Source organism: Trachemys scripta, chromosome 8 (assembly GCF_013100865.1).
Source record: "Trachemys scripta elegans isolate TJP31775 chromosome 8, CAS_Tse_1.0, whole genome shotgun sequence".
NCBI lineage: Eukaryota > Metazoa > Chordata > Testudines > Emydidae > Trachemys > Trachemys scripta.
Window position 1 is genome coordinate 29066635 of NC_048305.1, and position 22994 is coordinate 29089628.

Genomic DNA, 22994 nt, shown 5'->3' on the forward strand with positions numbered 1-22994 from the left:
TTCATTCCATTACTTTTGAGCATGCAAAATCCCCGTTTCAACTCCCTAAGGCACTGAGAAAAGCCTGTGAAAAATGTAAACAAAAATAGAAACACACGAATACTTGAAACAAACACAGATGCTAGATGCCACACACTCAGGCATCTACACCAAAGAGAACTTATGGCTTCCTGTGTAAACACAGAATTACCCAAATTTAAAAGCAAGTATTTATTTACTGGACCTGAATAGGTCGTCTGCAGGGCAAAGCACTCAAATTGTCAAAGACACTCCATCGGAGTAGTTACTGTCTGTTGTGTCCACCTCTAGCATGGAGTTGGGTACTAAATCAATCAATATTACAGCTCTGTTGAGATGTTAATAAGGATAGGCAAATTTGGAAATGTGAAAATAAAACTGACTTTGTGGACACTAACTTTCAAATATTAATGACTCAAATGATTTTAAAATGTAAAAATGGTCAAAAGAGGCTAATTTATTTCAAGCAGTGAAGGTCTTAAAGCACTTTATTTCCTTTATATGAAAATATTTCTTTTAAGTGCAAGGACTCCACAAAAGTACCGGCGATAAGTAATAAAGCACAGACCAAGCACATGATAGATGGGTGAGGTGGGCTGAAAAGGATTTCATGAAAAGTTGGTAAAATCTGTTGTTCATTGGCTGAGATCATTTAGTCCATGGTGAATTTTCATCTCTGAGTTACGTCTGAGTGAAAAATATGCTTCATGTTTGAAATATTAACAGACCCTTTCACTGATGGCCCCTTTTGGGCAGTGCAAAATTAGCAACCAGGTGACCTATCAAATCATTATTAATATTTATTATTTACATAGCACCAACAGGTAGCAAAGGGCTTAACAGATATGTACATTGACAAGGACTTTGCTGCAAAGAGCCCTCAATCTAAGAGGCAGATTCTGATGCCCTTATTCACTTGCTTACACTGCAAGTAGTGTCATTGAAGTTAATAAACTACTAGTAAAGTTAGGTGCCATTCAGTCCGAATAAGGGTATTGAACCTGGCCCTAAAAAATACATTACCCAGGGAAAGGGCCCAAAAAGAAAGGAATACATCCAAAAGAAGACTTTTCTTCTCCTTTTCTGCGTTTGTGTGTTTTATATTTAATCCATTCCTGTCCTGCTTTATTTTCACTTTTTTCCTATTTGCCGTAAACTCTAGTTAGATACAACACCTTGCCTGACTTTAGCAGAAGAGATTAGTCTGAATGGCTGTAGTTATGCCTGTGGGCTTTTTCTCCTTTATGTGTTGCTCTTCTGTTGTTTCTCCCAAAAGTGCACGAGAGTAGCTATTTGAGGAAAACAAGGTGGCCCAGGAGGCAACGACACCAGCTTGGATTATACTATACACTATATATAGATATATATGTACACACACATACACAGACAAACACACAGTAGAACACAGTCCATCTATCCCTATGGCATTGATCAAAGCCAATCAATGAAGGAGCTAATCAGAGCTCCAGCACTTAAGTAGCCTATTTCTTTGCCCTTGGGGGTTTGATTTATAAACCATGTAGCAAAAATCTTCTCAGTCTAGTGCAGTCCTTTCTAATAGTGCTGCAGACAAGGAGGACAATTTAATAAAACACAGAGCTGAGTCTGCACTACTTGTGCCTCAAATCCGGTCCTGTTCGCACTGTTCTGAGACAAGGCGTGGACATTTGGCTTTTAGTCCAAACATTGGGTTAAACCACAATTTTGACAAAATACACACTAATTTAGAAAGCCCTGTGAGTCACTCGTAAGCCTTGTCGTACTGTGACTGACAGGACTATGGCAATAATGAGAGGAAGGTAGTGGGCTGGAATGAAGAGATTGTTTTTATTAGGATTTAATTGCAATTGATGGTGGAACTCCACTGACTTCACGGGGCTCTGCACAGGTAAAGGACGGAGTTCACATACAAGCAATTGCAGGATTGGGGTGTAAGTGTGCATACGGTGGGGGGGGGGTGACAAATTGCTCTTGTTAAATTGACAAGTCTTGTACATTTGTTTTGAGTGAGGGGGGAGGAAGACAGTGGGAGGAATCTGGAAACTCTCCCCATTCTAAGCCAGCACACCAGCTGCTCTATTTGTCCACAGACTGCTGCTCGGCTCATGTGGTGGGTAACCGCAGGAGAATGCTTTGAGGAGAATCAGGCAAAGCCATTTCAAAATATGAGAGTTTCAAAAATAAAAAGTTAGCTACTTTTTTTACTGCATCATATTTCAAAAATAGCTTCATCTACAAATGCCACATTTGTTTTCTTCATTTTTCCTCAGTGAAAGTTAGCACATTGTTGGGTGTTTAGCTAGGAATATTTGTAACTCTCAGCAGTGAAATTATAAACTCACCAAAGAGCAGAGAGCTCGGATTATGATCTGCTGTCCGAAAGCTATCATCACTTTTAAAATAACTGAATTTGAATGTTCTAGTTATTAAAAATGAAGATGGAAGATCATTAAAGTTAGCTCCGGTTTGGGAAACAACCTTAACTTTAGCCCTATGTCAACTCCCATCCTCTATTCAGCAATCAGTTTAATCAGCTGCTATACAACCATCCCGCTAAGCCAGCGCCATTATTATAATTTATTATTACATATAAATGTACATGGCACTTCACAGATAAATAACAAGATGATGTCAATTCCCCTTCATTTCCAACCACAGACCCTCTTCTCCATTACTGTAAATACTAAATATACATCTTCACACTTCTGTTTTCACGTATAGGCTAGCAACCCAAACAAACATTTCACATTCCAACAGTCCTTGACAGCAAAAACCACAAACATATCCTCTTTATTTGTCCACAATTTCATTAAGTCAGAAAGCCGACACATTATCATTCTACCTCCATATTATATACCTCACTATAACTCCTCAATCAGTTTCTCCTCATATAGCTCTTATATTCCATCATTCCAGTCATATACCTGCACCCTCTCCTGATCTTACAACATAAAATACATCGAATACATCCAGTTACTGATCTAGAGTTGATAGGACTTAGGGTTGGAGTTAAAGTTGTTTGTGGATCTTCAGGTACAAATGTTCTTATCACCACATATTTGCTTTCCACCTGCAACTTCTTTCCCACGGCTTTCAAACTTATTTTTATAACTATAGCATTCTCATTTTTTTCAAAATGTAGAATACTTACTGAATAAACCTTCCCTTACCCAAGTTTTTGGGGGTCTCGAAATGAATTATTTTGATTAATTATCCCTAAAATGACATTTCATAGAGTAATTTGCAATTATTATTATCTGATGTAATGACAGTGTTGCTAACTCATGTGAGATTTGGTGTTTCCCTTAAAACCTCAACTGCCGGAGTTAAGTGATTGCATGAGAATATCAGCTTTCACTGTAAGCAATGACATTTGTAATCCTTCTGTTAGTGGAGAAAAGCTTGAAAACATATCCCAAGTGGGCTCCAATAGCTCAGAAATCACAAGGCACAAAAAAAGAGTCTTAAATTCGTTTTAATATCTCATGATTCTTGAAGCTGGGGGTTGGCAATATTCTACCAATAAAGCTGTTTACACAAGATAAGCAATGGCACTCAAATGGTTTACAGACCTCAGCCAAACAGCTTGCTCCTACCTTTGCACTGGAAGCGATGGGTTGGTGTTGTGAGAAGCAGTCTGTCTGCCATGTCCTCTGGCCCACTGCAGCGTGCAATCCCTGGCTCTTTGTACCCTGCCTTCACCCATTCCGAAAGCCAGCGCAGACTGCAGTCACAATTCAAGGGGTTGGTACCCAGAGCCCTGGTGATGTAAAACAATGAACTTTTTCCTTTGCTTGAAAGCAAAAATAGCGCCCCCTCCCAAATGGCACATTTTACCCATGTCTCCACATTAACTCCAAAGAACTGGAAACCTTGATTCTAAAGAGCTGGAAAGGAAATCCTTCGATATTTAACACAATTTCAACATCTGATGTCTCCAAACAGCCCTTTGAAGATGTATTTGAGCAAAAGTCATAATGGTAGATTAGAATTCAGCATAAAGTGGGCCATCAGATTTTCATTCTCACCTCACGGCTCCATTTGTGTTCATTCCAAGGCTTTGACTACACTATGCACCTTTTAGCGACATGGCTGTGCCGCTACAGCCGTGTTGCTAAAAGGCGTGCAGTGTAGCCACTGTTTCTTGGCAGGAGAAAGCTGTCCTGCCGACTAAAAACGTCCACCCCCAATGCGCCGGTAGCTTTGGCGGCAGGCAAAGCGCTGTTCACACCAGCACTTTTCATCAGCAAAACTTTTGTCGTTCGGGGTGTGTGTGTTCTTTTCACACCCCTGAACAACAAAAGTTTTGTCATTCAGTTTCCAGTGTAGACAAAACCCAAGTCTCAGTCTCAGGCCTTCTATCTTCTGCTATCCCTAGAACACTGACCCCGCGCCTCTCTGACTGAACAATCTCTCCCTGGCTCCTTCCTTAAGGCTAACCTCTTCCAACAATCCCTTCTCATACCCTTCTTCTCATCATTACTCAGCAGAGCTGAATAACTTACTACTGATCATTTATTCAAGAAATGTAGCCCATTTCCACTTGAGTGATATAGACACACACAGTTTCTCTAAATTTATTATTTTAACCTGACAAAATTCAGGTGTTGTTTGTTTGCTTGTTTAAACTCTATGGTCTGAATGATAATATTCCACTTTGAGCTGTCTTGCTTAGTTATCATTTCTAAGACACTTTTTTTTAATAGAAGTAACCCCATTGCAGGCAGTGGCACTACACTCATGAATAAGAGTTTGCAGTTGCAGATTAATTGTGAAGACATATTTTCTACCTCAGAAACCTTCATCTAAATAAACCAGGACAGCAGTTCATGATAGGGTAAGTGAGTGAATTATTGATGGATATCAGCAAATAATGTAATGGTTCAGTAAATTATTATTTCCATTTTTAAATGCATCTGCTTTAGTCATGCTCATGCCCATTTTTGTTTGCTTAACGCAAAGACTCAAGGGATTAAGTTTTACTGGCAAAAGTTAGCAGGAGGTGACTTTCAAAGTCACATGCACAAATTTTTGTAGAAACCAAGTTTTAATTTTGAACATCTAAGTATTCTTGGGGAAATGCTTATGGTGCTGAGCCAATCAGGGACCACAAGAACACCAGGCTATTTCCTGAATTGGGGTCTAAAGTTGTAAAATGTATTAATGAAAGGCCTCTCTCTCTCTTTTTTAACCAAGTTTTGATTTGTATTTTTAAAATGATAGAGATGGGTAATATCAGGCATGTGAGTTGTTGCATTTCTATTTTTCAAACTACTATGAAAATGCATCAAAAATAAGTAGCAGATTTCCTGTTCAATAATGAAAGTGAAATGTGATCTAAATCTGCTAAAAGTAACCTTTTACATAAAAATCTATAAGATTTGAGTTAGAGATATTCAGGCAACAAGCTGAAAGAAGGAACAGCATCTCCACATGAGAGAGAGAACCATTCTCCTGAACATTTTCTAAAAGGATGTCTGTTCTTCTTTGGCTTAATTTTTAATAAAAATATATATAGTGAATTTATTGCTTTTTCTTTTTTTAAAAAGAGGGACTGGATAGCCCTCATAGACCATGCATTAATGAAGGTTTCACAAAACTCTGGAATTGCACTTGTTTTTTGAAACATGACATTGCTTTCATTCCAGCCAGCAAACAGGTTTGTGTGTGGTAGTCCGGTGATGCGAACAGCACACATGAGAAAACTGGGACTAGCTTGAGACACTCAAACCTACTTTAAGGCTGTAATCCAAGTCACACTTTAATAAAAGTTCCCAGACTTGGATGGTTAGTGAACTAACCCACTGTGCCTCAGAGGCTGCTATATTTGAGAGTGTTACAGTTATTTATGGATTGCTGCCAACTATATTTAAACATCATTGTTGGAGTTTGGAGACCAGGGTTCTGTTTCCAACTCTCTCACTGATTCATTGTGTGACCGTGGGCAAGTCACTTAACTTCTGTGTCTCAGATTTGTAATTTTTTTAAAACAAGGAGCTCAACCAAATATATTTCCCCTTGGCCTGGGATAAATCCCATGTAGCAGAGATGCATGTATTTGCAACCACAAGATGGGAGAATCTATTGGTTTGTTTTCCCATTTAATCAGAACTGTTTTCTTATAACCAAGGAAGGAGGCAGCACTTCCAGGGAAACAAATTTATATTAAGCTGTACTTTGCTGGACATATTTATATTTTGCTCCTGGAAAAAACAAGAAGATAAACCAAACCAACAACCTAGAATAATAGTGTGTTCAGCTTGGGTAAATTGTAGAGTGGTTCAGGTCTTGTGCTAAGCTAAACCAGTGGCTCTTAACCTCTCCAGATTACTGTACCCTTTTCAGGAGTCTGATTTGTTTTGTGTACCCTAAATTTCACCTCGCTTAAAAACTACTCGCTTACAAAACCAGACCTAAAAATAAAAAAGTGTCACAACACACTATTACTGAAAACTGCTGACTTTCTCATTTTTACCATATAACCAAATTATAAAATAAATCAATTGGAATATGAACATTGTTCTTACATTTCTGTGTATAGTGTGTATATATATACACACACACAAACACACACACACATATATACATAAACAAGCCTTTGTATTAAATTTTAGTTTGTACTGACTTCACTAGTGCTTTTTATGTAGCCTGTTGTAAAACTAGGCAAATATCTAGATGAGCCGATGTACCCTCTGAGACCTCTGCACACCCGCCAGAGGTACACATACCCCTGGTTGAGAACCACTATGGGAGGGTATACTCCACTCAGATATTTTTTTTAAATACTAGTTGTTTAGGACAATCTGATCCAAGCCAAAGGCAAAAAACTGTTTCTTTAGAAAGAGGCTAGGGATAGTCATCTCTGGCCGGGATGATTTAGGGATAACTCCATCAGAGGCAAAAACAACGAGGAGTCCGGTGGCACCTTAAAGACTAACAAATTTATTTGGGCATAAGCTTTTGTGGGTAAGGAAAATCACCCCAACTCATCCTTCAGTTTGCTAGCAGAGTTTTAACAAGAGGCTCTCCCATGAGTTGCTGGGAGTCCCGTCCAAAATACCACTGTGTGAGGTGTGAAATAAATGCAACCTGTTTTTCCATTTCAATGAGGCTGCAGCACAAACAAAAGAAATGCATTGATGTTGGTGGTAAGACCCACATGAACAGATGCAATGACATCAAGACAAGCCATGGAGCCCATGTACCTCACAATTAGGAGCAGGAGGAAAGAAAAAACAAAATCCCGTAAAGACTGGGGTTTTCAAAGAAGCTGAACAGTGGTAGGGTGCTCAACTCCCATTGACGTTTAGTGGGAATTGTTTGTCCAACTCTCTTAATCTCCTGGAAATCCCGGCCAAAACGTGAGCGCTTGACCAAAGGCAGTTTAAAAAAAATCAGCTTTTAAGAAACGCACATTAGAAGTCTATGGAGTTACTTTTTTGAAAGCAATGAAGGGTTTTAGCCATGCAACTCTCTTACTTTAATAGGCAGTCACGCGTCTAAAACACTGTAAACTGATCTGGGCATTTAAAAGCATCAAAAATCTACAGAGATTTTGACTTGGAAGGAATTATTACAGGAATGATGCAAATTGCTTTTTGAATTTTAGCTTTACCCCATGAATCAGACTACAAATCATTTTTTAAAATAATGTTTTGAACTCAAGTTTCTTTTGGATAAAAACGTTCAGACAGGATATTAAGAAAGGAAACCCCACTAAATTTGTTGATACATTTCTATGGGAGTGACTAATGAAACAGCCCTAGACAGACTCAACTGTAGAGTTCATGGGTTCAATCCTAGCCAGGGCTCATTCATCAAAATTAAATGTGTACAGCAGCAATGCCTGAAAACCCCCAAATCCAGCCCCTTTTGTAGCTCCCATTGCTTACAATGGAAAAACTCCAGGGATGACCTTTTGACCCCATCTGCAATGAGCTGGCCCACTTGTGCAAGGCTAAACAAAACCCTACATTTCAAAGTTCATCTAGAAATTACAGTTAAACATTTAGCACTGGACAAACCTCAACACACACAAGGTGAGAGGGAAATCACAAAACGAACATTGAAACATACAGGTTAATCAATCTCTCTAATGCAGCTTGAAGATGAAGCTGCTATATAAATGCTAGGAATAATTTTGTTCCAAGAGCTATATAAATTAAGCAGTGTATTTTTTACTTTCCACTAATTTTTATGTACCACAGCATGCTTGTTTCCACTCACTTCTCCTTTTATTTCTTTGGTCAACACAGCAAAAACAATTCCTGGTGGTTAATCATCTCATACTGTTATGAAACACTAAGGGTCTTTGCAATGAAGGGCAGATTTTTTCTCTCTCAGACTTACATATTTCTCATTGAAGGGCAATTAAAATAACTATAGTCGAGATGAACTAGAGATAGAGAGCACTGTGGAGGGCATAGTTTATTTTTATAAGTATCTAACATGAGCTTGAGTAAACAAGAGACGAATCAACAGGGACATGAATCTGAGCTGTTTATGTACAGAATATATGTCTCTCAGACATATTTTTAATAATGTGTTCTTTACCATGCTTTTGATAAACTATCTGGGTAAAGCCCTCACCAGGGAGTGGTACCTGGTAGTCCACTGCATCAGGTAGTTTTGGATGTGGGTTGCATGCACAGGCACTGAATGAATGCATGGGAGATCTCAAGCTTGCTTTGTCAACTTTAAGGCTGCTTCTCCCCTAGCAAATTTAGAGCCTTTTTTTAAGCAGTAGTATAGGAATTAGTGTAGACAAAGCTCAGATATTTTTATCATGGTATCAAAAAAAACACTAAGTTTGCTTGTGAAGACACAGCCTCAGTTGGAGAATATTCAGGATTGTTACAGTATACTGGCACAGATTCTGTACTAAAAGAGTACGTGTGTATTCCATAGATAAACCATCCTGTTTTGATGGAGCTAAATATACACACACACACACACACACACACACACCTTTCAAAAAGCTACCTTAAAAGAATGTTATGTTTGCAAAGCAATTTTGGTGAAAATCTTTCCCTGTGTTTTGAGCAGCTTTGGAAAGTAAATTAGAGTAAGCTAGATCTGAGTTTTTAAATTTCCAATTTATCTGCTGCAGCCGTTGCAAAAGGCTTTGACCAAAAAAGTGAAACATTTTGTGTACACTAGAGAACTGTACCTTTGCAATTTACATTTGAGCCATCATAACTTGTAACAATACTGTGTGACCTCACTAACCGTTCTGGCTAAGCTAAACCTGTTCAACATCTTAACACTCAGCATCTCCTCCTACTCTAGCAATACCAATGCATTATAAGTTCCACTATTTACTATGGATTCACACTGCAGGCAGAGAAAGTGTCTCTCACACATAAAATTTTATTCACTCACAAGTAGGGTGACCAGACAGCTAATGTGAAAAAACGGGACAGGAGTGGGGGGTAATAGGAGTCTATATAAGATAAAGACCCCAAAATCGGGACTGTCCCTATAAAATCGGGACATCTGGTCACCCTACTCACAAGATGTATGCAACTGACGCATGGCACTTTTTTGTTCCATTTGTTTGAAAATGCCACAGCTACAGACTCTCTCAGAGATATGTGAATCCCAGAGAGATCTATGTCAGTGTTCATCAAATACATTATTTTAAATTGCTTACAGCTTTATTGGTGAACTCAACTTCTTCAATTGTGTCAAAGACAGCAGCCCTCCTAGAGTTACAGAAGGCAAAGGTTTCTTTAAAGAAACAGCCGAGAGCAATTGCACAGTAGAATTTAATTGTCCACTGAGCAAATTATACCCTAGATGGGTCTTGATTATTTTATGGATCCTACTTATTACCATTCATTTGAACGTTGTGTACTTTACATTGTCAGCAGCACATACTTATAAACAGAGGGGGCACACTGACTGTGCTGGGCCAAAGGGGATTTTATGACTCTCTAGGGTGAACAGTTTACCTAGGAAAGCTGTGCCTGCACTTAGTTTAATGTAAACTCTGAAGAAAACCCAAACAAATGGCACATGACATGTTTATCATTTCAGTTCTAAAAATACCCTTAGACGCCAGCTTCCCCTGTTTGGAAGGTGTCATTGGATTTCCAAGTAGAGACAAAGGAATTTGGTACAATGACCCTGAATGCATCCCTGGAGAATGCCTAAAATGAATTTACTATACTATGAACACAGCATAGAATACATTTTATGTATAACAGATATTTGTAATTAAACATTTTATCTAGCTTAGGTACAGGCTAAAGTTTGAGGTTTTGATTTGAAGCTGAATTAGGGTTAAAGCACAGGTTCAAATTAATGTAAAATTGTGTTGAAATCCCTTGAATTGTTCACACAAGATTTTGTCCCAAATAGTAACATTTAGTAAGTATCACTATCCCTTATTTTGTAAGGGGAAACTGAAGCATAACAATGTTAAGTGACTTCTCCCACAGAAACTTGAAAGCTAGGACTAGAACCCAGGTCTAGAATGAGAAAACAATGAATGTTTTGGTTCATTGGTAGTTCTGGAAAAAAAATCAAATTTTTTGTTGTTGTTTCAGGTCCAACAAAACATCATTTCAAGTTGGAACTTAATTAAAAAATAAAATAAAATTGAAGGAAATTTTGAAACAAAACAAATTTGCAAAATGTTTCTGAATATGTGAATATGTATTTTAAATATTCCCCAGGTCTCCTGACTGCCAGGATATACCAGTCTGATGCCTTATTCATTGGACCATGCTACCTCCCATCCTGAGTAATGGACATTTCAAGAAATCTGTTTTTGCAAGCTATTTGAACACCCAAGTCACAACTGGATCTGAACTCTGGATCTGGCCTGAAACCAAATCATAGGAGCAAATCAAAAGTAAAAGATGACTGATTAAAGTTTACCAATTTTGGTCCATTTCTAGGTAAGCGACTGGTCCAAGGCCATTAAGGAAGGAAGAAAGTGATGGAAAAACTGAAACAGACATTTGGATTTTCTTCTCACTTGGAAAGAGCACATATATTTCATGTGTGTGGATAGTGTGTCATTTTTAGAACATATTTTATATGCATGTGTGGAGTGAAATACACAAAAAGTTCACTTTCATTATTAGTATACACCTCTACCCCGATATAACGTGATCCGATATAACACGAATTTGGATATAACGCAGTAAAGCAGTGCTCCGGGGACGGGCTGGGGGGGAGGGGGGGGGGGCTGCGTGCTCCAGCAGATCAAAGCAAGTTTGATATAACGCGGTTTCACCTATAACATGGTAAGATTTTTGGCTCCCAAGGACAGCATTATATCGGGGTAGAGGCGTATGTGAATTATTAGTTCATGTACAAGATACTATATTGACAAAATACAGTATGTAAAACATGAGATATTTGTTATGCACAGAATCCACATATAAGTTACTTAATGTTCTTGGTGGGTGGCTTCCTGTCTCATGCTCAGGCTTCTGGACCATCATGCTCTCTAAATTTCACATGCAAAGTGCTAGATGACTGAGTCTTAGCACAAATGCCATAAAAGAGGAATTCGTCATATTATTCCATCAATTGTTTTTCCTAAGAAATTTTTTTGAGAATATATAACAAGCAGTCCAAGCATTTATTTTATTTAATTTGAACAGACAATGTCTGAATAAAGACAGTAAAATGCAGAGAGAAAACGGGCACAACTCAGAATAGTTTAGAAACTAGATTAGCAGCACAACCTACATTGTGTTAGTAAAATAACACAGTCAAAAACATTAATTCAGAGCATGCGTACTTACAGATGTGAAAGGGACACAAGGTCATTAAAAGAACCTTCGGGAACACTGGAAATATCATTACCATGAAGAGTCCTAGAGCAGGGAAAGAACAATAAGACATTAGAACACTGTATTGTCATGCTCCACCCCAAAATTTGAACAAATAGTTAGCTTTGGAACCAATATTTAACTGTCCCCACTGCAGAAACCCTACTAGCTTCATAACCCACCAGAGTCAGTGCTTTGTTATTTGTACTTTTACACAAAGATTTTATAAATAATGTTATCTGCAGTTAAAAATGTTAATAACTAATTTTAATGTAAAAGGTGTCTTGCTTCTTTTTTTAAAAAAAATGAATCAATATAATTTAAGCATATTTTCTTTCAAACAGAAAAATAGGAAAGCATCTTTTCCTCCCTGCCACAGACACCCTTACTGCTGCACAGAGTCCCATTAGCTGAAAATACAAAGAAATCAAAGAAAAAGAGGGAATGTGAAAGATGAAATTAAACACTGACTACAGTGAAACTCCAGGAGGGAGTGAGGGTCCACGTGTATAGATATATTTGCAGGATTAGGGCCCACATTCCCACATCAGCAGCAGAGTATACCAATATTCAGTGACAGACACATTTGCACATCCAAGCAAAATACTTGGAAATCAGTTCTTTGAAGAGCCTGTCCACCTTGGACATGGAAATCAGCACCTTCCTAGTATTAACAGAGTATAACCACAGTCTTTCCTAGAAGGGTTCTAAATGTTTCTCAGACAATTTGAAAAGGTATTTTATTCCCCACCTCTTCCAAGAACTGTATTATTTCTATTTATATGGATGTCTGGAAGAATTTTTCTGATAATTTGTGGAACACACTATTTGAAAGGTGCTACAATAAAGGTAAGTCCTTACTCTACATATATACAGTTTGTATTGCAATAGTAATCAAACACCACAATCTGGATTGAGGGATCATAATGCCGTACAAACAAACAAAAAAGCACTTCTTGCACCAAAGAGCTTACAATCAAATTGAAAGAGGTGGCCCAAAAAGTGAGTGCATCAAGCTATGGGAAGGAATATAAGAACAGTCATACTGCGTTAGAACAATGGTCCATCTAGCCCTGTATCCTGTCTTCTAACAGTGGCTGTGCCAGATGCTTCAGAGGGAATGAACAGAACAGCACAATTTAATGATTGATCCATCTCGTCGTTTAGTCCCAGCTTCTGCCAGTCAGAGGTTTAGGGATATCCAGCACATGTGGTTGTATCCCTGACCATCTTGATTAATAGCAATTGATGGACCTATCCTCCATGAACTCATCTAATTCTTTTTAGAACGCAGTTATACTTTTGGCCTTTACAACATCCCCCGGCAACGAGTTTCACAGGTTGACTGTGTTGTGTGAAGAAGTACTTCCTTACGTTTGTTTTAAACCTGCTGCCTATTAATTTCATTGGGTGACACTTGGTTCTTGTATTATGTGAAGGAGTAAATAACACTTTGCTATTCATTTTCTCCACACCATTCATGATTTGATAGACCTCTATCATATCCCACCCTTAGTTATCTCTTTTCTAAGCTGAACAGTCCCCGTCTTTTAAAACTCTCCTGATATGGAAGCTGTTCCATACCCCTAATAATTTTTGTTGCCCTTCTCTGTATTTTTTCCAATTCTAATATAACTTTTTTGAGATGGGGCATCTAGAACTGCACACAGTATTCAAGTGTGGGCGTATCATGGATTTATATAGTGGCATTCCCAATGCACACACATTGCAGCTGAGGCCAAACTGACGAATGAATGACACGCACCTCCCTGCATCAGTGAGAATTTGGTCTTTAGGCTTTATTGGTCCTTCACAAGCCATGGACTATGCTACATGTTCATCTACTGGCACACTACCATTTCACATATATTCAGATTCAGAGATTCTCAAAAGTAATCACAGCAGAAATGTAGGAATAACACACCAGATCTAGTAAATTTCCCTCAGGGTGTACGTGGACAAGGAGCAGCTTTAGTTCCAGTCTTGTTACCTTGCCGAGATTTGCAACAGAGAAGTCATCCATGTATGGGGGTGTAGATTTCCTGGACATGCATTCTCTGCTGCTTTGGGCACCAGTACCCCGAAAACCTTGTTTTCTCACTGCTCTGACCCTGAAGCATCCTATTAAGTGTTTGACCCATCAAGAACAACTTGTGGCACTGACAACTTGAGCTGAATCTCCAGGCAATCCACCTTAGCTGGAAGGAGGAGCAGTCCAACACAGTATCTCCAGACAGAGGACACTTATTAACAAAACTAAAAACGAGCAACTCATTGGGCGTTACCTGGCATCCTTTACACACGAAATATTGTTATTGGTATAGGGACTGCAAGATTGGGCCTGTTCATGAAGTGCTCAAAAGCCAGAAGTGAATATAATGCCCTTGAACTAATTACCATTATAATGACCTCACTACTATGTTACATTTCTGATCTCTGCCATTATTTTTTTGTATGCCACAAATGGGGGATGCCTAATTTGCAGGCAACAGTGCAGTCGGAATGGAGTATTTACACTGATTTCCTGGGTTGTCTTAAGCTTCCTTATTTTGTAAATATTTAAATGAAAGCTGAGTTCAGCTTGTAAAAACCTGATCCCATGAGGGGCTCAACACCCACCATAAAGTCTGGATGCAAGGGCTCCCACAGCAACCAATCCATGTTGAAGGTCCTCGGATGTCACTGGAGATCATAAGCACCCTGTGTTGTGTTAGGTTACATTTGACCCAAACAAGTCTTTAAATATTTTGCCAGACATGTACACACATTAGTTCTTTTCATATAAAAAAATTAATGAAAACAAAATAATTTTAAAAGATCTGTCTACTTATGACCAGGACACTTACATTTCAATTTGTGCAGCTGCCAATCAACTAAACGATACTGCATAAACTGGATAGAAAAGCAAAGTGGTCCAGAGGAAGAGCACTTAGCACCTGTAGGAGTTTTACCAGCACACAGTATGCTATATTTATGGGAATGTACCTTTCCCACAGTATATGTTTTTCGATATGTACATGCACCCAACTACAGTTTATATTTCACTATATATCAACGATCCTTCTAGGCAGCAATTCTGAAAAGCTGGTGGAATATTTTGTAACTCATTTCATGACTGGGTCGTCACGTTATTGCAAAAGTCATGCTAATGACTGGGGCCTGGATTCTGCAAACACTTGTGTTGTGGCTTAACAGTAAACATGAGTGGTCCCATTCATTTCAATGGGGACTGCTCATGCGCCTGAAGTAGTGCATGTGCATAAGCACTTGCAAGATGGGTTCTGAAAGAAGGATAAAAAAAAAAACATGAGCGAGAGAGACAGAGAAGGTGAGTAGCACAGCCAGAGAGGGAGAGAGAGAGAGATGACACGAAACATGTAATTAAATTATCCATTCATGGGTATTCTGATTTTCAGATACATATATTCTATTTGTTGTTAATAGAATAAATATAAGGAAAGCAGAAGGATTTGGAAAAATACTGAATCACGCATGAAAGAGGCCAGTTACCTTCAGAGGCAAGCACAGCTCAAGATGATGAAATATTGCATATACTTTAAAAAACAACAACCAACAACAATCCTGAAAATGTGGAAATTTTTTTGCTGATGTTTTCTCTTTTAAATTCTCCCGAGAACACAGCTAATACATGACAATAACAGATTGCACACTGTCACTCGGAAGCACTTTCTCCCCTCTGGAGAATTGATTTTTAATAACAACATAGATGACATGTGGCAAGAGTTGTAGCTGACACCAGAGTTTTGCAGGCCATAATAAATCAAATCAATCCGGAGGTTTCCAAATGTATAGAGCACAGACAGAGACTCCCTTTCGGGCTTCATTTCACTAATGTTGTTTTGTGCAGGACTGAGAGGGCTCAGTGTTATCTCCCTTGAAGCAGGAGGTTCTTCTAAGATTTGATTAGCAGATCTTCAAAGAAAGCCAAGAGCCAGCATTTGAATTTTTAAAAGCCACTCTTTGTTTGTGTCGCAGTCCAGTCATGACCTGTAGAAACTGAAATTAAATTACGACTCAGCTACTAAAACCCCTGGAGTGACCAAAAACTGGGAATGGAAACATGGTTAGGAGTGCATGCCCAGTGGGAAGAATGACTTTAAGCATTTGCCATATAACAGCACCCACAGCCACCAGGAACCTCTCCGGACTGACTGAGCCCTAATAATTATACTTAGCTTTTCTACATAACCTTCTATCGAAGGATCTCAAAGCACTTTGCAAATACTCAGGGAATTCTTTGAGATGCTGCAAACCCACAATTCCAGAAAAGTCAATAGCATCTGCAGATGCACATACAACGCTAATAGAAAAGGGTATGCCTTCAAAGTAAGGAAGAGAACATGATTTCTTCTCTTCAGCCCAGAAAGAAGAATGAAAACACACAGCAGGCTAAAATTTCAGGAGCTTACATATAATGTTTAATTAGGAGCAGAGGTTTAAGATTAAGATTGGTAGATTACATCTGCCAATTAAGATGTAGCAATATGTTTTGGTCACAACTAGAGCTGGGCAAAAAACGTTCAGTGAACAGTAAATTTGCCTTGCCAAAAATAATTTTTGGGGCGCTGAAACTATTTGTGAATTTGAGTCAAATTCGACAAATAGTTTCAACTGAAAAAAAACCCCCATGAATACAAACATTCAGAAAATGTGGTTTCAAACTGATCTTTCATTTTGAATTGTTTTCCTTGACCCAAACAATTTTTTGGGGGTAGGGGAGGGGGCCTTTTTGTTTTGACAAGCAAAACTAAAAAAAAAAAAAAAAAATCAGTTTTGTTTGAAACGAACCTATTTCCCCCCTGGATTTTCCATTTTAGCCATTGAACTGAAAAATCAACTATTCGCTGAGCTCTAGTCACAGCCAGACTTGATGGTTAGAGGCCTATGAGAAAAGCTGAAGGTCTCAATCCAGTGGACAAATGACCTCCACCCAACTGGCACATTCACTTATGTCTCAGCAGAGGCCAAGCATTGAATGCACATAGAGATTTCACTATTCTTCTCACCCAGGGCAGGATTTAGCACCTCAAAAGGGCAGTTTGGAGAAGATCATGCTGTGGGTGCCCATAATGTAGCTGTTTGGTGGAGAAAGAAAAGTCTTCAATCTCCAAGGCTATCAGTCTGGTCTCTTCATGAGCACTGCAATCACTGAGTATTTAAAATCGAGCCTAATAGAAAGGTCAAAGCTATGGGAAAATTTTTGTTTCATAAATCTTACTCCTTCAAAGTCCCACTGCAGCATTTTAGCCGGCAGTAGCAAATCCCCCAGACAGCAATCAGTCACTGTCTGCCAAATAGCTCTGTGAGGTAAGTCTTCAGTGGGGTGCATAGTACAGTTAGCTCTATCCCAAATTCTCTTATTTCAGATGGGAGGTGTGGAGATAAATAACTCTCAGGGCTCAGAAAATACTGCCCTTTAGGAGCATTAACCATCTCTAAGCCTCCTTACCACCTTGCCCTTCACAATCAGTTATTATTTATGTGATTATGGCCTGAAGGATTTTCCTTAACAGTAACATAAGGAACTATAGTTTGAACACGAAGACCTACCACCACTGATGTAACCATGGTTTACTTTCCTCCCCAGTGTTTCATTTAAGATGTAGAAACTTGTCATCTGTACAGTTTAGCAGGAACAAATCAACGCAAGATCAAACCAAAGGGGACAGACAGTTACGTTAATAAGAAAAATACTTGGCACCTCTACTGCCGTTTTGAACAGCAAATCCCAAATCACTTTGTAAAAGTAGGTAAAAGTGACATGCTCATTTTACCAGTGGGGAAACTGAGGCACAGGGCAGGTAGGAATCCTGCCCAACTTCACACAAGTCAGTGGCAGAGCTGAGAAAAGAACATAGGTTTCTTCATTCTTGGTTTATATTATGGTGGGCCTGGATGATCAAAGGACTACCTTGAACAACGTGGCAGACAAGAATGGTCTTTTGCGATAATAATACATGTAAAGTGGATTTGCTGGGAAATATCTAGGGGGAGGTGAATGCAAATCTGCCCCCCAAACACGCTGTTCCTGGAATCTGAAGTTCAAAGCCCAAACTCTATAAAGTAAAGACTGAACTTATGTGGGAACACTGTTCATAAGTCTTTGGAGAGAAAGCAAAGTGTAGACACAGGTCTGTTTAGGCAGTCTCACTTACTGGGGATATCACAGTGTTGGCAGGGAACTGTGCAGCCTATAAAAATCCCTGATCAGGAGGGAGAAAAGAGAGGTGATGACTGAGGAGCCAGGTGCCTAGAGTGAGTGCTTTTTGTGGACCATGGATGTGAAGTACAAATATAGTTGACCTGAACTGTGACACTCAGATGTGGCCATCCCATGGGTGTTTGAAATCTGAGCCCAAAACCAACTTTACAAATGGATCCCTTTCTTTACAATGAAAGCTGTGGCTTCAAACAGCCCTAGACTTGAGGGGACTTGAAATCCACATCTGTATTGCACCACTTGAATTTAACTCTTCTAAGAAGAAAGACTATGAAGCTTCATTTCTTTTACAATACTTGAAAGTTCCTCCTACGCTACACAAACTAGGGACCAGAGTTTGCGACCACTAATCTTGGCCATCCTGCTGCTCCATGCTATACCAGAACTTACTTAACAAAGGGGAAAAATACTCTCCTGCAAAGCCCCCAAACCTTAACAATGGTTATAACTTTAGACGGGTAGTTCCAAAATACTTTGTAGAGAACCAGAGTGACAATCCACTCTCTTAGGCCTGGTCTACATTGGGGGGAGGGATCAATCTAAGTTATGTAACTTTAGCTACGTGAATAACGTAGCTGAAGTCGATGTACTTAGATCTACTCACCGTGGTGTCTTTGCTGCGGTGGGTCGACTGCTGCCACTTCCCCATCGATTCTGCCTGCGCCTCTCGTGGTGATGGAGTACAGGAGTCGACGGGAGCGCGCTCGGGAGTCGATTTATCACGTCGAGACTAGACTTGATAAATCGACCCCCACTAGATCGATCGCTGCTCACCGATCCGGCGGGTAGTATAGACACACCCTGAGATGTTGGTAGGTGAACGTGTGTCACATAACACTGTGTTAGTAGCTTTGTAAAACGATTCAGAAAAGTCAAAGATATTAAGGAGCCCTTTGAGGTTCCCTTTATATATTCCACTCTATTTTGCTTCAAGGGGATCCAACTTGGGAGACCAAGGCAGAGCAAAAAGTCAGAGAGAAAGTAAAGGGCACTTTAAGAAAGAAAAATCCATGATTTCAAGAAATAGGACTCATTCCCCCTAACTGTTCAGACTCCCCAAGTCTGGAGTCTTAAAAGAAAAAAGATCTTTGTTTTTTGTTTAGTTTAGTTTTATTTGGGGAGGGCAAAAGCATGGAGCGAAGTTCCCTTTTTCCCAATTGTGTTCCCTAACTTTGCTTCCAAGAAAAAATAAAGAAGGCACTAGTAAATTTGTCCTTACCACAGGAGATTTGGGACAAGAGGCAGAGCAGTCTTTTTCGAAAAAAAGAGAGTAGAGGTGAGGTTGCCTACTACTTTCCTTTTAATAGGGTATGCTGGAAATGGGAGGAGTCTAAGGCCCTAAATAATACCATGTCTTCTCCACCTTAATACTAAAAGAAAGCACCACTAGGGAAAGAAGTGCTGAACTGAAGAACAAGATTGGAGGCTGTTGGAGGCTTATAGGCCAGAACTTTCCTATTTAGAAACGCCTATAGACTTTTTAAAGAGGATAACATGGAGATTCATTAACAATTTGCTCACTAGGCACCACTGGGGGATTAGGTGCTAAGAAGTTATATGTGTCTGCTACCATAATTACCATTGCATCCGAAGAACTACTTCACTGAGGTTCTTTACCCCACCATTTCTGTGGTGGATAGGGCATTGATTCACAACTGTGCTACTGGAGAGAATTTGAAATGTCAGAAAGAAGCTATATGTGACAACTAACAGCAAACAGAAGAGAGATAAGGAATCAAAAGCCCTGAGTTTTTAAAGTGATATCTCCCTTGCTCTGAACTCAACTGCAAATCAGGTGTATTGCACCTCAAAGTGTACAAGCAAGTACCTTTTATAACTCGAGGGACATAAATACTAATGAGAATCTTGATTACACATTTTCTGGTTCATGCATATGTTAGGCTCTTTTCCTGTTCTGGTTTTCATGCTAATGTTCTTTATAGAAAGAAGAACTGGAGTCAGAATGTCTGAGGCTGAGCATGGAAGTACACAATTGCTATTACTAAAGGTCTGTTTATCAGAGTCGTGTATCTTCTCCAAACTGAGGGACATTAGAAAAATGGTAGTGCAAGCAGCTTAATGTGAGCTGAGGTTTCATCTGTGAGCATAAATATTTACTACATGTAGGGTAGACCACTGGTGATATGGGGAGAGATGATCCCCAGAAAATTCATAAAAATTGCAATTTTCCTTCCCAATATTTTCTTTTGCTGATCATTCATTGGGTTTAAGTCATTTATTTGCATCCACACTGCCCAAATTAAAAAAAAAAAGATGGAAAGCCTGTTTCTCCTCTCCATATCATACTCCTGGTCACATGGTGCTGACTCAACCCTTTTCCCAATTATTAAACTGCATTACAAACAGCTACAAATATTAAATACACCTCTACCTCGATATAACGCTGTCCTCGGGAGCCAAAAAATCTTACTGCGTTATAGGTGAAACCGCGTTATATTGAACTTGCTTTGACCCACCGGACTGTGCAGCCCCGCTCCCCCCAGAGCACTGCTTTACCATGTTATATCCAAATTCGTGTTATATCGGGTCGCATTATATCGAGGTAGCAGTGTATTTGTGTAATGTTACTTTTCTATGTAAGTGATAGCTTTGGTTGTCACAGATATGTTATACAATCACAGATGGGACAGGAGATGGTCCATGGTGATATATTATATGGTCTATATGAAATAGTTTGAGAGCCCCTATTATATAGCATCACTTTCATCCTTATATATGTTTGATCAGTAATTTACAATAATAAAAAGAGAGATCAATGCAGGTTTGTATGTGGTGGTGGCAAATTTGAGATGAGGGACATCCCTTTACAGGAGGCACAGTTCTTGTGAGGTATGATCAAAAGAAAATTTCCTTAAAGTAAAAATTTAATGTTTTTATTGCATGCTATAGCAAGGAGGTAGAACAATAAAGCTGAGGTGTAAACCATTAAATAGGGCAAGAAGAGTTATGGATTGTCTTGCACAGTCAAACCTTGTATCATTATTACATGGTAGATCCTAATTTCTCTCTGATCTGAGAGGTTCTCATTTGTCACAGCAATTCACAGAGCCACAGGTATGAAGTATGAAAGTAAAGTACACAACCAGCCTGTTGTCGTCTTTTCCCTGCCATGTGAATGTTTCTGTTCTGATTCTTGATTTCCATTGAGTACCAGGTGAGCAAAACATCTTGCAGAATAGAGCTGTGGTAACTTAATTTAAAGAGTTTCGCCTGATTTCTGCATTCAGTATGCCCTTCCCCCCATGCTCATCCCATGATTTTGATCCTACTCATACTATGCTTTCAGTGCATTGTATCACAGAGGGGATTCTCATCGGCTGGCCCATCCTGACAACCAGCTTAGGCAGACAGCTACCTCCAATTCTATGTCACACCGCTTGCCAACCTTACCATCCTTGGGAACAGTGAAAACAGATACCTATACCCATCCTTGTAGAGGCAGAGAATCACTGTTGCAGGCACTAATTTCTCAGCCTGACAGAGAGAAGTCACGTCTTAATTTGGCTCTCCCATGCCAAAACATTACAAAGCCATATATCTGGCTGGTATAATCATCCCTGTTCTCACTGGTTTCTGTGTACTACAACATCCAGGAACTGTTCTGTGAAATTCAGTAGGGTTCTACAGAAGTTCAAGCTTTGTTAAAAACTTTTAGGATTTAAAAGAGACATACTTGTTATAGCTTCTGAGGCATCCTCTAGAAAATTTTACCCATGCTCTAGAGTTCTATCGGTTTCTATAGGCCACAGGGGAATAAATGGAGAGATGTTTTCCTCCATTCTGCACAGACTGCTACCATTTTGTATTCCAACAGACAAACACACTGTAGGCTGTCCCGTGGAGACCTTTCTTGCTCATTCTTGTCCCCATAATATTAAAGCAAGGACATTTATACTGAAAGTATATGGTTACTCTTTGTATATGAAAAAGCTTACCATTCACCTGTGTCACCTAGATGTAAAGGGAAATCATGCCTCACCAATCTACTAGAATTCTTTGAGGGGGTCAACAAGCATGTGGACAAGGGGGATCCAGTGGATATAGTGTACTTAGATTTTCAGAAAGCCTTTGACAAGGTCCCTCACCAAAGGCTCTTAAGCAAAGTGAGCTGTCATGGGATAAGAGGGAAGGTCCTCTCATGGATTGGCAACTGGTCAAAAGATAGAAAACAAAGGATAGGAATAAATGGTCAGTTTTCAGAATGGAGAGAGGTAAATAGTGGTGTCCCTCAGGGGTCTAGACTGGGCCCAGTCAAAGGCACGGGAAGTAGGGGTCCCAACTACTGACCACAGATGCAAGGTCCCGCATCTTGGCTGCTGGCCCTGTGCTTGGGGGTCCCGGCTGCTGGCCCTGTGCTTGGAGGTCCCATCCCGCTCCTGGCCACACACGCAGGGTCCTGGCTGCTAGCTCCACTCCCGCCCGCGCACACGGTGTCCCGCATCCCGGCTGCCGGCCCCATGCCCGCCCTGCTCCTGGACATGCATGCAGGGTCCCGACTACCAGCCCTGCTCCCGACTGTGTATTTGGGTCCTGTCTGACGGCTCCACTCCTGGCCGCGCACGCAGGGTCCCAGCTGCCAGGCCTGCATATAGGGCTCTGCTACTGGCCCCATGCCTGCCCCCAGCCGTGGTGCCAGCCTTGACTCATTATCCCTGTCCTTGTCCCCCCTTCTGGAGACACGGCCCTGCTTCTGGCCTCAGCTTGGTGTGGGGGGGCAATGGTAGAGGGCGCACGAGGTAAAATATTTGGGGAGAGTTTTGCTGGCTTTCATCATCCCTGCTATAAAAGTGTTCCAGCACCACTGGGACCAGTCCTATTCAATATATTCATAAGTAATCTGGAAAAAGGAATAAACAGTGAGGTGGAAAAATTTGCAGATGATACAAAACTACTCAAGATAGTTAAGTCCCAGGCAGACTGCAAAG

At 39.9% G+C, this 22994-nt stretch overlaps 1 protein-coding gene across 2 annotated transcripts in view; it reads right to left on the reverse strand.

Moving 5' to 3' along the window:
• The window catches only part of SLIT3 (slit guidance ligand 3), a 780962-nt gene that overhangs the window by 117569 nt on the left and 640399 nt on the right, over positions 1 to 22994 (reverse strand). For both annotated transcript variants that reach the window (XM_034778698.1, XM_034778699.1), the window contains 2 exons: positions 11781 to 11852; positions 3615 to 3778 (listed from right to left, as the gene is read on the reverse strand). In XM_034778698.1, coding sequence (XP_034634589.1) covers positions 3615 to 3778; positions 11781 to 11852 — 236 coding nt within the window. The remainder of the gene's footprint in view (positions 1 to 3614; positions 3779 to 11780; positions 11853 to 22994) is intronic.